Here is a 15,438-nt window from a genome sequence, read left to right as displayed (position 1 = left end):
CCTGGAAAAGCAATCTGCCAATCGGCTAACAACCAGGTTCCTACTTGCTGCGAGGTTAAACAGAGTCGTGTGGAGCAAGGAAATTTGCCCAATGTTTCCCTCTTCTGGGAATCGAACCCAGGTCCTCTTGCTTGCGAGCGGAGCGCTCTAACCACTGAGCTACAGGACAGATGTACCATAACAATAAGAACTCTGGGTTATGGCGTTTGCTCCCAGTTGACTCTATCTGCTCTACGTGGTTCCTGCCTATTGTGTTAAAGCTGAAATTGACTAACTTTCCCAAAAGCTTTCTTCTGTTCTCATGAGGGGACTTGAGGTAGAGATCTTTTATCCACAGCTCGGCTTTTACAAACACAATGCACAAGTTGCAGTGCTGTGCCGGAAGGCTGCTTTTGGGGACAACACAATGTTTTTTGTTTCTAAATTAAACTGGAATATTTAATAAAGGCTTTTACATTTAAAAAATGTCTTACAATACTTCATGGCAGCAAATTAAGAGACTTTGCATTTTTAAAAGAACTTGTATGTTTAAAGCACCTTTTTGCTTCCAGGTGTTTTGAAGCACTTCATACTTAATTACAGTCAGTGTAGTAACTGTTTTTGTAGCAGCTAATTGCACAGCAACATTTTAGAAATAGCTATGAGGTGGCTGATCACGGTATCTGAAGGAACGTTGGCCACAAACACGCAATTTTTTTGTGGGATCTCTAACATTTACCTGAAACATTCAGGGCTGATTCTAATTTAACATCCCAACCAAATGACAGATTAGGAATACAAAATAAACTTTTCATAAATTATGAATTTGAAAGATGAGATCTGGATCCTGGTTGAAACCATCTGAAAATATGACAATGAAAATGACATTCACTCGCCTGAAGGAATATCCTTTTCATAAGGGAATATAGCTTTTCTTTGATGTTCTGATAAGAGTACAGAGATAGGCTGAACATAAAAATATGTACCAATTAACAAAGCAAGGAGGTGTCCTTCCATTGTGTCCTTCCACCTCTGAGCCTTGGAACATTTGACTTTTCTGCTGTAATTGTTCTGTAATGAATTTAAATGTTAGTTTTTAAAGCAATTTATGACTTCTCAACTATCACCGACATATATAGAATTACATGGACTGTGCAACAGGGAAACAGGTCATTTGACCCAACTTGTCTGTCCTTGCTAAAACCTCCTAATCTCCCCTTCCAACACCCATTTTATTCCCTTCTCCATCATTGTATGTATTAAGCTTCCTCTGAAAAACATTGATGCTTTCTGCTTCAACCAGGTGGTCTTAGCAAGGTTACATTGTATACCAAGTTGATTATAATAATAATAATCTTTGCATTTGATATAGCGCTTTTTCACGTCTTCTAGACGTCACAAAGCGCTTCACAGAATGTACTGTAAAGTGAATTGACTGTATATTTCTGCGCAAAATGCGGCAGCCAATTGCGCACAGCAATGTCCCACAAACAGTCATGGATTGAAATGACCAATTTTTTTTTCTTGTTTTTTTTCTTGAGGGATTATTATCAGGCGTGTGGAGTAAGGAAACTTGCCCAGGGTTTCATCCTGCCGGGAATCGAACCCAGGTCTCTTGCTTGCGAGCGGAGTGCTCTAACCACTGAGCTACAGGACTTCAGGATTATTATCAATTGTAGAAAACAAATGGCAGGATTTTAAAAACCTTGCCTGAAATAATTAAAGTGAGGTCTTCAAATATATCATGGAGAGGGCAGTAACAACACAAATGTTGAATAAAAAACATAAACTGGCAATTTTATTTCCTTTTATTCCTTTTATTTCCTTTCTGTTTCTAATAGAAGACTGATATTTTGTAAAAATCTAACAATATTGTTATGAGAAGAAGGAGCAAAGGAAATACTGAAACATTAAATTACAGTGTATCATAAGATCCCAATACTGTAGGTTTCAAGAGTAACAGAATTGAAGAAGCTGAAAGGATTGAGCAAAACACTTTGCTGAGATTTAGAAAAGGTAATACAGGAATCAGAGAGTCATGTGAAGGAACAGGTTCTACCAATGATTGACTCATGGTAATGATAATAGAAGTGTTTGAAGTTCGTGGTGTAATTGTAAGGAATTTTAATATATTAGGTGAGAAAACAACAGTCAGTCACAGACAACTTTAACAGTAACAGATGCTTGATGGAATTAATATGGTTGTCTGGAACACGGAAACAGTTGAAGAAATTGAACTGCAATAATAAGAGACAACAGATTGTACTCCCAACAACTTCTGATCGGGAAATATCTTGGGAATTTCCTTGTGTAGGTGGGATGCATAGAACTCTCTGTTTTGGTTCGGATTCTCTTAAGCATGGTGATTGGTTTCTGCAAGTGCCAGACACCATTCTGACCAAAAAAGGATCAACAAATAATGGTTCAATTGCAATTAAAATTACATTCATTACACAGAATCTACAGCATCAAAGCAGGCCATTCAGCCAAGCTAGTCTATGCAGGTGTTTATATTCCACATTAGCCTCTGCCCATCCTCATCCCTTCTCTCTCGCCTCCCCAAATACCCCTCTATTCCTTTCTTTATCATGTATCATGCTTACATCTGGGCTAAAATAGTAATCTTTTTGTTACCTGTGTGTGATAGGATTTGTTTTTATAAAAGGAGAAACCAGAGGATTGCTATTTTTTGGTAATCAGCATCTGACATATCCCACTGATTCCCCACTGAGAGTATTCCACAGTCACCAGAAACTTGTGAAAATGTTAGTGCCTTACCGCTGATATTCTGTTTTGACTGCTGCACTGGTGTTAGTGGTTTTGGTTTTTCTGGCATGAGTATTGATCATACATGTTACGTATGGTGTTACCCCAGTCCACCTCCAAGGTTGAATAATTCTGAAATGTGAAGATGCTTCTTCTGAGTTTCAAATGTCTCTATGCCCTTTGCCCACCCTACCTCTGCAGTCCCCTCCGGCCATTCCCTCAACTCTGTAAATGGGCCTTCTGCACCTTTGACACCCTATTATCGGTGTTTGAGCTTTCAGCTAGCATGTCCTGTTTTCTGGAAATATCTTCCAGCATCCCTCCACCTCACATCCTCCCTCTCTGCTTATAAACAACCACATCTTCAACTGTGTCTTCAGTCAACTCCCTCCTATATCCCCATTTCCCACCTTGCTCCTGTTTCTGCTGATCTCTGTAAACTGCTTTGAGATGGCACCAATTTAAAAGACATTATATAAGTCTTAAGTTATTGATATTGAGTAATAATCTGAGATAAGGAGGAGGAAAGCAGACATATTCCAAAAATGGTTATTTCTAGGTTTAATAGGTAGAGTTATCAGAGGCCCAAAATTCAACCTAGCCCATTAAACCATTTTGTCTTAAAATTTCAGATTGCAAAAATTCTTCAATTCGGTATTATACAGACTAAGTGATAAGTTTCTGGTCCTTTATTGAAGGAGACTCCTGCATAAGAGACATAATCAAAAGATTTGAATGAGACAAAAAACATGAGCAGGAAAGATATCAGAGGATGGAACTGATTTCTTTAATACGTCTCCTGGTCTTTATCATATAACAGGAGAATATGTTGACAAGCATAAGTAGATGAGGAGGATATTGTTTCACTATTGAGTTTGTTGTTCTCTATTTACTGCCAGTAATATTTATGTCTTGATGATTATAGTGAATTAAATAGGAGTAGGTAATTTATACAAAGGAGCAGTTTGGACCTTCAAAGAAAGAACTGTCCTCCATCAAACATTAACATGTTTTGGCCACAAAACTCACTGTCAATCCACTTAACAATATATCCTGTGAAATGCTTTGAGACATCTCAATGACGTGATAACAACAAATTACATTTGAAAAGCGCCTTTCACATCAGAAGAATAAGGCGCTGTCAAAGCAAGGATTATTTGTTTTATATTATAAAAGTTTTTAACCAACCAGTGTCTACTCTTAACGCTTTTAAAAAAAAGCTATTTTCACGCTTAACAGGGTTCCTTACCTACGCGAATTTGCTAATTATGCAGGTCTCAGTCTAGTGTGAATTACTGTATATAGCTTTTTTCAAAATAGTTATGTGCAGTTAAAGGAATATTGTAGAATTAGTGAGGACATTGTGGTCATATAAGCTTTGATGGGGTAGGGGTGAGGAAGGTCTGATCTTGAACTTTATTGTGAAAGGGGAGTTTAAGCATGGAGCCAAAGGTTTGTTGGGGAAGGAGGGGATTTGGAGTAGATATCTAGCCAATCCTAGAATGGGAGAAAGAGAGAAAGAAACAGTTCTGGAGGTTTTGTTATGGTAGGAAAAGAAGACATTTTTGATAACCATTTTTATACCTGAATTCAAAATGTTCCACAACTACGTTTTAAAGTCACATTATTATTCACAATCAATAGCAAGTTCTTCAGCTACCTAGATAATTTTTGTTTCTAAGATATCAGTGAGACATTCATAGAGTTCAATAGCAGTGGTATTTAGCTACCTTTAATAATACTTTATTAAATGATTCATTAAACTATTAAATAATAATAATTCAATAAATCTAATGAATAATAAAAATATTGCATTTCATCACAAAATATACAGTCAATTCACTTTGCAATATATTCTGGAAGCACTTTGAGACATCTCAACATCATGATATAGAGCTATATCAAATGCAAGGATTATTCTTATGAGACTGAAGCCTGGTTAATAATAAGAATGTTTATACAATTTATCTCATAAATAAATGCAATATTTTGCGACGGCTGTCTGCACTTTCAATAAACCTGGCAGCATCTTAGCAATAATTCTTTTCTTTTGAACTTTAAAACACTTTTAGGAAATTAAATCCAACAAAGACAAGGTTAGGAACAGGCCATTTGAGCTTACTGTGTTTGTTTAAGGGCATATACAAGATCCACTCAGTGCCATTCCAATTCCCAGCCTGACCCCTGTTAAAAAATGCCTTGCAACTTTTTGTGCCTTGCTGATCTGGAAATCTGGCCATTTCTTTCCAGAAAGCTTCATTTCCTTTTAATTTCTTTGTTAGTTTAACAAAAAACACTAACCAATGCCAAAACCTGCCTGCAAGTCAAGTTAATAATAACAATCCTTGCATTTGATGTCCAGCTATTGAAGGAGAGACTGAATTTACCCTCCTTCTCATTTCAAAAATACATGGGCTTTGTTTGGTGCATAATAATCGCCTTCAATTAACTTTACAGCATATTCTGTGAAGCTCTTTGAGACATCTAGAAGACATGAAAAGCGCTATATCAAATGCAAGGATTATTATTATTATATTGTGCCTTATCAAGTCTCAAAGCTCTTCACAGAGCTGTGTGTATGAATGAGGTTGGAAAACAAACTATTTGGAGGAATTGTGCCCAAAGAACATAGCCTAAATGTATTATGTTACAAAATGTTGGTGCATTAATCCACTTTCATTGTGATAGCATTTGTATTTTATAAAGCCATGGAAAGCAAAACAGTTTCCTTGTTTTTATTTCAAAAGGCATGGAATACAAAATTAAAGAGGTAACGTTGAATATGTACAGATCCTTATTAAAGCAACAAGTGGAATATTCTGTTTAGTTTAATGGGTTATTATTATTATAATTATTAGAAAGATATAAAACAATGGAAAAGGTTTTCACCAGAGCTTAGAAGATTAGTGGATAAAGAATTTCAAGATTAAGAATTGTTGTGATAGGCTAAATAATCGTAGATATGCCACGTTTCAGTGATGAGAGGACACATATTTAACAACTTGAATTTATATAGCACTGTTCACATAGGATAATGTCTTAAAGTACTTCACAATGAAGTACAATGATTTAAGATCATCACAAAAAGAATTAAAGGGAAATTTAAGGTTGGAAAAAATCTTTGCAATTTGCCACCAATCACTGATAAGACAAAGCCTATGCATTCTTTTAAAAAGAGACTTAGATAGATGATTGAAAAATAGGAATATTAATGGAGTATGGAGAGTGAATAGGAGAATAGGAATGTATTGAATGGTTTATATGGAGAAAGCAGTGTAGACGGTGCAAATGATTTGTTTCTGTGCTGCAATAGTTTAAAATTTTAAACTTATTTTGGGTGATTTCCAGTGACTTTTGGAATCTCAAATGCCATGCACCATTTCTTGTCAAAGAGGACAGACAGGCAATTTCCTTTTAAGCTTCTCTTCTGGTTAATAGGAGGTGAGCACATTTTGCAAAGCTTATCTTATGGATCCAAACCAGCTTCTCTTTTAAAGTAATGCCTGGCATATATATATGTACATTTGTCACAACAGTATTGCAAAATATTAAGAATTATGTTATCTTGCAAAGTTAATTATTGAGGGATGCTAATATGGAGAGAATGGAAGATGTTCCCATTTTTTCCCAATTCAGAATTGGGCACTGCTGGGTCTATGAATAATACAATTGAGATGAAAAGTGAAGCTTCTAAGCAGTCTGAATCCTAATCTTTCAAGGGTACCCATAAGGTGCACCATCGTGACATTTTAAATTCTGTACATCGGCTCCCTTTCTGATGTTTTTCAGAGACTGATATCTTTGTGCTAATTAATGCCAAATTGTGTACAGTTTGTTGCTATGGGCTCACATTGACATTTCATGTTGAATCCTTGCAGACATTAGAGAGAACGACATTTCATCCCATTGTTCTGGGCTGGATTTGAACCCTACTGTAGACGTTAAAAGACAGTACTGCAAACTAATATGCTACCCAAGGACATTTTTTTCATGAAAATTAACCTTAAATCCAAAAATATTCTTTCATTTCAGTCAGTAAGTCCAAAGAGTTCAAGTTAAAAATACTTTCTGTTATGTACATTTGCATTAGGGCACAGCATTGGATTATGTTAGCACACTGCAATCATTTCTCATTCCAGGTCACTCCATTCCAGACTGCGTAAGTGGTATACATACATGGAGATCTCAGTCTGGTTTGAATACTTTCAAAAATAGTGATAAATTTCCACATGTGTCAGACACTTGGTTCAACCAAAAAAAGGTAAACTCCAGCCCCAACTCCCTGTAAATGTCCTTTTGGGTACAGGGGGCAGAAGAGGAGGCAGTGGTCATCTGCCTCACCCCTTCACACTTCCAATGAGTAAAGGCTTTGGGGAGACCTGCTAAAAGTTTTTGATTTTATGAGGGGTTTTGCTAATACTGGTCATGAGCCATTGACTGGGGTACATAAATTTAAGACATTTATCAAAAGAGCAAAGGAAAAGGTTAGGTTTTTTTTTACACAGAGGGTTGTAAGGATTTGGAATGCCTGAATTAAAATAGCAGCTTCATATTAATCAGAATCCATATTAATTTTTCTGAGGGAATAAGATAATATCTAAAAAGGAGAAATATGATGCGATATGCCGAAAAAGCCAGAGAATTGGACGAAATAGCTCTTTCAGAGAGTTATCACAAACATAACGGGCCAAATGGCCTCATTTTGTGTTGAATATTTTTTACCAGTTATATGGTTCTGTCTGAGCTATAAGTGCCTGGTGCAGTTATTTGGTGTTATAATTTTTTTGCAGTTAAAAAACTGAAGACTGAAAGGCCTCAATCTATTAATTCCTCTTAGTCAGTTCATTCACTGTGAAACATTACTAGGACTGTATGTTTTAATGTTTGATACGCACTTTTAAATGAACTGTCAAGTGGACCTTGGCACGTTATGCACGTGAAGTTGCCAATGATGACGCTTCGCGAAGGAAGTGACATTAGCGGCGCTTCTTGTACACAGCATTCTAGAGTGTGACATGAAGGAAGTAACACGAGTGGGTGACCTGATGAGCCTGAGCCCGGCTATTATATAACTATGCTGTAAAATTCTTTCCTGATAGTTCATTCTCTCACGAACTGAAGGCCAGGATATAAATGCTTGTTATTCTACTGCTAGTACAGTGTCATTTAGAATAGGGGGTTTTATGACCATGAAGCAGGCAGGGTTCTACACCGGTTAGTTAGGGTGACCAGTGCTTAGGAAGTGCATTTGTTGCAACAACAACAACTTGCATTTATATAGCAACAACAACAACAAAATTACATTTGTTTAGCGCCTTTCACGCAGGCTCCTGGAGTGCTTGACAGTAGCGGAGTCTGACCCCGAGCCAAGGGGAGAGGGAATGGGGAGGTGCCCGTAAGCACGATCAAAAAGGAAGGTCTTTAGGTGGGATTTGAAAGTGGGGAGGGAGGGGGCAAGGCAGAGGGATTGAAGGAGAGTGTTCCAAAGTTTCGGGACGTAGTGGCTGAAGGCATGGCCACCGATGATAATGTGGAGGGGACAAGGGATAAACAGGAGGTTGGATCTAGCCTGTTAAAAGCTTCATTGACATTTAATTAGTGGCTGTCTAATGTTGATTAAGCTCAATTTTCCCTTAGGAATTGCGCAGAAATGCACATCTGTCAAGTATCACTTCTCCCAACCCATCCGTCTAAGAAATATTCCTTTCAATCTTACAAAAACTATCCAGCAGGATGAATGGCATCTGTTACGTAAGTATAATGGTGCTTTATCAAGATTTCTTTTTGACTACTGCTACCTGTTTTATCCTCTGTCTGTAGCTGCAAACATGTAATAGTTTAGGACCAGAGATGTTTTCATGACTACTATATCAGTGCTGCTCTGCGATTGTCAGCAGGAGGTATCTTTCAAGCAGAGCAAGACATATAGTGTCATTATAATTTCTCCTCTCTGCAAAAAAATCAACCCCTCCATTCTGCATGCTATTCTGCCAAAGGAAGTCATTCAATTCAAGGTTTGCATTTTCTAGATGGAGGTCAAGAGCTCAATATTTTTAGCTACCATTCCTGTTATTTTCTTACTTCTCTCCATTTTGTGTATTGGTGTGGGTTGATATGTGTTATAATTGTATCTCCATCTCTTTCAATAATTACCTTGCCATATATAAGGGCAACTTGTTGTTGTTTGCCCTCTAACGCCCTTATAGAACATCTGCAATTGGGAGCTCACCTTATGGGGAATTAGAATAAAGAGCCTGAGTTCTACGATTACACGATGGGGGCAGATTAGTACTAAGGTAATTCCAAACGTTATTGAAATATAAACAAACTTCTTGAGATTGCAATTGATAGAATGTGTTTATCACAGTGTTGAAGTGCTACAGAAAGTGGATACTTTTAATGGCTTTTCCAAAATGACTAAGAATTTTCCTATTTTATCTACTCAGATTTGAGGAGGATCACTGCTGGTTTTCTGGGCATGGCTGCTGCTGTTCTGCTCTGTGGGTGCATTGTGGCTTCAATCAGCTTTTTCTGGGAAGAAAGTCTCACTCAGCATGTGGCAGGTCTCCTATTCCTAATGGCAGGTCATTTTCCAACACTTCTTTACATGTCTTTACAAGAGATACAATAGCAGTGATTTTCTTTACATTTTTGCTACTTTCAGATTATAGGCAAACAAATATTACTTCTGCAGTTGTGTTATACGAATACTTTTCAGCTATGAGAGTTTTATAAAAAATAATTACGTTCATGAAAGTATCGCTATAAATGTTGAGTTGAGTACACTTTGAAGATACAGCTGAAATTTGGAGATAAAAATTCAACTAGTATTTATATATTTTAGTCAAAAAACAAGACTTATTGGGGTCTAGTTTGCAGTATTTCTAATGGAATTCCATAATAAAGAATAAGAGCCAAGCAAATGGGTTACTGGAAGTACATCCTGCAAGTTGATGGAAATAGGACCTATGAAAATGTCTGTGTGCGTAAATTCTTATTGTCACTAGCATCTAGCAATCCCTGCTACACAATTATGTATGAGGACATTGTTTAAAGATGGTTAAATACCACCTTGCACTCACTGACCAAGCTGACAAATGAAAAATAGCCACTTGGGAAACATACTATTGGGCAATATACTGATAGTGCCAACGGAGCCAAAGTTACTCAGGGTTTCAATGCCTTCAGGAGAGAATCAGAGAGAATATTGGGGCTCTATAACCTCATTCTATAGCCTTGTTCAAACAGTGTGATTCCAGGTTTGACTGATTGCAAGCAGATCTGACTTCTTGGATGATAATCCTGCTAAATCAAACTCTTAATTCCCAATAACAAATTCAATTGTTGGGAGTCCCAAAGCTGCATGCTGTTCCAGATTGCTTTCCTTGGTTGGATGAGTTTTTGACTCTCTCAGCTGGGCAGCAAGATGGAGTATCAAGTGAAGCTGGTGGGAGGGCGATCAGAAAAAGGTAACTGTAATTAGATTGAACCATGCTTCCTGTCATCTAATACAAGAGTGCTTTTGACAGCAGTAACGGAGAAAGCTATGGCACAGATTTGGCACACTCTCCCAGGTGAATTGGGTGGATGATGGAGAGCAGCATTCTTGAAGAGGAAAATGTATTTGCGTATGTGTTCCCACACATAACATACATAGAATCTACAGCAACAAAAGAGACCATTCATCACAACTATTCCGTGCCAGTATTTATAATCTATGTGAGCCTCCACCCATTCCTAATCCCCCTCCCAAGCGTTCCTCTATACCCGCTATTTCCTTCTCTCTCAAGTGCACATTGCTTCCTCTAAAATACATTGATGCTCTCCGACTCAACCACAGCTTCTGGCAATGAGTTCCACATTCAAATCTAAATATGTATTTGGGCTACAGTATAAAGCAAAAAGCAATATTCATATATAAAACTGAATAAGTGAAATCATTTGATTTTTTAATGTTTCCTATCAATTATAAAAAGTGCATACATTTGTTGAACCCACCACTGCAAATTTGTATTCATAAATTTTGTTTGTGTTTCTATTCATAAAAAAAATCATAATTCATGATTAACATTTGTCAACAATTGTGAGTTTTCTGTTATTTGCTCATATAATAACAATGACTTGCATTACGTTGCACCCCTCACACCGGGCAACGTCCTAGATCGCTTGATATATGACACATATAAGGTATGTCAACCTAAAGTTAGCTTTCTGTAATTTGTAACAGATTGTTTCTGGGCTGCTGATTCTTTAAAAAGGAAAAGCTTTCATTGAACTCATTTTTCGTCTATGTTATTTTGTCATAGATTTGTCCCACTGGGTTCTTGTTGAAAAATATGTTGCTTTCTTAGCTGTTAATCATGTGTTTCAGATATAATTAACTGTAGATTCTTTGTGTTTTCAGGAATTTTTTGCACAATTTCTCTTTGCACATTTGCGGCGAGCATTTCCTACGACCTGTCACGCCAACCCAAATTTATCTATGCACTGCCAATTGATGTTGACCATGGGTACAGTTGGTCCATTTTCTGTGCGTGGTGCAGTTTGGGATTAACAATGGTTGCAGGCTGTTTGTGCACCGCCTTTCCATTCCTCAGAAGAACCAAGATCATCCAACAAAAGTCTGCCAGAGACTCCTCTGTGTGAGTGTGTCCTGATGAAATACCGTTTACGTTTATGAGTTGACCACTGCTTCTCAAGCCTGACCTTGTGGTTTTGAGGGCCATGTACAAATATTACATGTATTTCTCCTTAACCTGCACTTGTATTTCTCCTTAAATTCTGAAAAGTTATTTCGACGGCAAAGTTTTCCTAAAGGTGCAATGTCTGTTTGAATGAACTGTAGGGAACAATGCAAAACTATCAAACAGAGAGAAAGTATGCTGTTAAGTAATGTATTAATGAATGTGTTCTCCTTAAAATTAAAACTATTTTATTATTGACCACTGCAGTCTTCCTGTTTTGACATTCTAGGTGAAATGATTTCAAATTGTTGCTCCTGTGGTCTTAGCTGCCTTTAGGATTTTTATTGCGTCACTGTGTATTCAAAAAGGAACTGGAAATATTTTGCTGGGACCAGGCTTAAAATATCTGTTGTATTCTAATTTCTCCGTATTATTACTAAGAGAATATTGCATTATTTTTCTCCTCACAAGAGACATTTAATTTAAACCTGTCAGGTCCAGTATCAATATGCACTTTTACATTCAAAATGTCACCTTAATCAATCTGTGTTGGCTATTTTACTAAGTAATGGCTTTTGTAGGCATATCAGATTGACATAGTGAGTAGCGTATTCTGAAAATACTTTGTGGTCATTTGTTCAGTTCCGTCATGTGACTGCAAGATGTGATTAACTGCTACAGTGCAACTTTTCCATCAATGTGTTACTCTGTCTTCTATCTTTATTCTTTGTTTAAACATGCAGCTTTTCTTTAATAACCCTTGCATTTGATCTGGCGCCTCATCACATCATTGTGGAGTCCTGTAGCTCAGTGGTTAGAGCACTCGCTTTACAAGCGAGAGACCTGAGTTCAATTCCAGGCAGGTCGAAACCTTGGGCAAGTTTCCTTACTCCACACAGCGCCTAATAATAATCCCTCCAAAACCCAAAACAATAATAAATTGGTCATTTTCAATCTACGACTGTTTGTGGGACACTGCTGTGAGCAATTGGCTGCTGCGTTCGCCCACAAATATACAGTCAATTCACTTTACAGTGTGTTCTGTGAAGCGCTTTGGGACGGTCTCCCGATGTGAAAAGTGCTATATCAAATGCAAGGATTATTATTATTATTATTATTCAGATGTCTCAGCGCTTCATAGGATTTTATTGTAAACTGTGGTGACGTTTTATTTTGTAAGCAAATGCCTATTTGATAGTCAAATAAAGAACTTACAACAGATTTGCAGATACCAGCCAAGGATGTTGTATATAGATAATATATACATAGATGATGTACAAAGATACTGTATGTAGTTACTTTGTGTAGATATTGTAAGCAGATACTCCCTGTAGGTGGATATGTTTTCATACATTGTTAGCTAATTACCATATTTTTGGAAAATTTATGCCAACAAATCTGTTACCAAAACCTTTTCCTTCAATAAATATACCCAGCAGCAAAGTTATTTCTTCTTTCGCTAATCATGGATTGTTTTGTGTTGTTCAGTAAGTAACTATTTAACTGAATATGAAGCTATCACCATGAATATGCAATTCACAGCATTAATATTTAGTGAATGAGATTTCTTACATAAAATAAACCTCAAATTGACAATCACTAACAAATGCAACCAAATAGCACTGTACTTACTGCAAATATGTCATAAATAGGAGCTGTGCATGTCTCAATGTAATAACACATACAAGGCTTTTGAGCAAAATAGCATATGTTGTTCTAACAGAACTGCATAACAATTCCATAATTTACTCACGTAAAAGGCTATTCATAAATTTTTTTAAAGTGTAATTTATACTGTTAAAACTACTTGTGTCACTACTTCAAATGAGACAATTTAAGTGAAAATTATGTTTTAAGTCATAAGGCTGCAAGAGGTTGGGGTGAAGAAGGCTCTTCAGCCTATTTGATTTAATCCATTCAGAATATCCACCCTAACGTCCTCCCATCACAGCATTAAGCTGCTTTTCTAATGAATCCAGTGTCCTGGCCTAAACCACGTTTCCTGGCAATCTGGTCCGGTTGTTCATTACTGTCTGAGTAAAGAAGGGTTGAAGCACACTGCTTGACTCAGATGTTAGGACCTAAGGCACTATTATTTTGGGAAAACTGGCTCGAGTCAATGTGGGAAAAGGCCATTTTAAGCTGAGGTAAGCCACATTGATCACACACAACTTTGAAACACTATGTCAATGTGATTGAGGTCAAACATTAGCATAGCTCGAGGGAGACTTTGCCTGTCTGAAGCAACCTTGTGGCTCAATGTTCTGCACAGCAATAATAATAAAAGCTCCACAGGCAGCTGATCAGTGTCTGCAACTGCCAACCTAGTTAAAGGATGGGCAGCATATTTTTTGCCTGTTTTCCACATAATACACAGCTGCAGAAAAATGTTCAATAAATTCTATGATTGCCTGTGTGTGCACGGTTCTGGGCAGACAGTGAACAGCAAGGACTGGGTTCAGTCAGAAAGTGCCAGCAATGGAAACAGCAAGAACCATGCCCCAGAAGATTTCATCAAGAGTGGAGATCCTGCAGATCAGTGTGGTGTACTAATGGTAACTGGAGGGTTACAGACTCAGATTTGTCATTAAAATAGCCAGTTAGAAAGCGCTGCACTTGGCATCCCAATGTGTCCAAAATCATATTAATAAATAAGGAAACAACCCCTACAAGTCCCTGGTCAGTTGCTGATGTAGCAGGTTGCTATAATTGGCCGGGTTAGGGAGGGACAAGCTATCTGGAGGCCGTTGTACGTTTAGACATTGGATCAGGACAGCATCAAGTTCAGCAGTGATGACGGTGCGGTTGAATACCTGACCGGCCATTGACGCTCACTGTCACTCAATTGTCACGGCTCATACAGAAAGCGCAGTGGCTAGGGTTAGGTGCCCGGCACCCACTGAATTGTACCCAGTGAAAGGGAAAAGGATCCAAATGCTTTGCTTTACCCTAAGAGAGAGGTGAGACATTCAGCGAGGAGATAACAAGCCATTCAAAAAGGAAAATTGGTAATGAGGGCTGCATTGTTTTAGATAAATAATACTACTCATCGTTAAGGTCAAGACAGATAGAGAGAGTAACCATCACAGCCTCATACTGAAATATTTCAGAAGTTTTGACTGGGAAAGTTACACCCAACAACAAAATTAATTGCTGTATCAAAGTAGTTGCAAAGTGGGCTGAGATATAGACTCTTCAAACAGCCCCATCTGGTGTTATGGCTGAGTATTACCAGCATGTGCAAGTAAACACTAGCATTGATGTGAATTAAGTGGTAATAAGCATTCACATGGAAATTTCTTTCTTGGAAATGCAATAATCTGACACTCCCTTGCCGAGCTGGGGGAGCGCTGGATTGTTGGAGATGCCATCCTTTGGATGAGGCGTTAAAAAAAACCCATCCCATCTGCCTGTTCAAATGGGCATGGACATGGCACTACTCTAAAATAGAAAGGGGTTTCTCCTGGTGTCCTGACCATTACTGGTCCTTCTCTTTTCAAATAGTATACTGGGATCATTAATGTCGACCTGAAGAACAAGCACATTAGACATCAGTTGGACCATTTCGCCCACAAAATATACAATCAATTCACTTTATAGTATATTCTGTGAAGTGCTTTGAGACGTCTCAAAGACGTGATAAGGCGCTATATGAAATGCAAGGATTATTATTTTATAACATTTCATCCAAAGGATAGCACCTCTGATAATAGCATTATCAGCGGTGCTATCCTTTGGATGAAACATCATAATAAAATAATAACCCTTTATTATAGCCCCCCCACCCCTGGTACTGGAGTGTTGCCCTGGAAATGAATTCAACTCTATCATGTGACTTCAATCCACAACCTTCTTATCCAAAGGTGAGAATGGAACCAGCTGATCCAAGTTGGCACCATCCAGTTACTGAGAAATCTTCATTACAGTGCGCCGAGTGATCAGGTTCCTTTGTAGGAGTGCACAGGCCAAGTTCCCGGTGCTATTGTGAATTGAGAAATAACTTGACCTC

The 15,438-nt window shown here is 37.7% G+C and overlaps 1 protein-coding gene across 2 annotated transcripts in view; it reads left to right on the top strand.

Annotated features, from left to right (window-relative positions):
* The window catches only part of tmem178 (transmembrane protein 178), a 15,478-nt gene extending 3,248 nt beyond the window's left edge, over positions 1 to 12,230 (top strand). For both annotated transcript variants that reach the window (XM_042333368.1, XM_042333367.1), the window contains exons 3-5: positions 8,383 to 8,496; positions 9,192 to 9,329; positions 11,150 to 12,230. In XM_042333368.1, coding sequence (XP_042189302.1) covers positions 8,383 to 8,496; positions 9,192 to 9,329; positions 11,150 to 11,391 — 494 coding nt within the window. In that variant the 3' untranslated portion in view covers positions 11,392 to 12,230. The remainder of the gene's footprint in view (positions 1 to 8,382; positions 8,497 to 9,191; positions 9,330 to 11,149) is intronic.
* Positions 12,231 to 15,438: the final 3,208 nt, after the last annotated feature.

This window comes from Callorhinchus milii, unplaced genomic scaffold (genome assembly GCF_018977255.1).
Source record: "Callorhinchus milii isolate IMCB2004 unplaced genomic scaffold, IMCB_Cmil_1.0 Scaffold3, whole genome shotgun sequence".
Lineage (NCBI taxonomy): Eukaryota > Metazoa > Chordata > Chondrichthyes > Chimaeriformes > Callorhinchidae > Callorhinchus > Callorhinchus milii.
The sequence above is the reverse complement of the archived record's forward strand: the minus strand, read 5'-3'. Positions and strand labels throughout refer to the sequence as shown.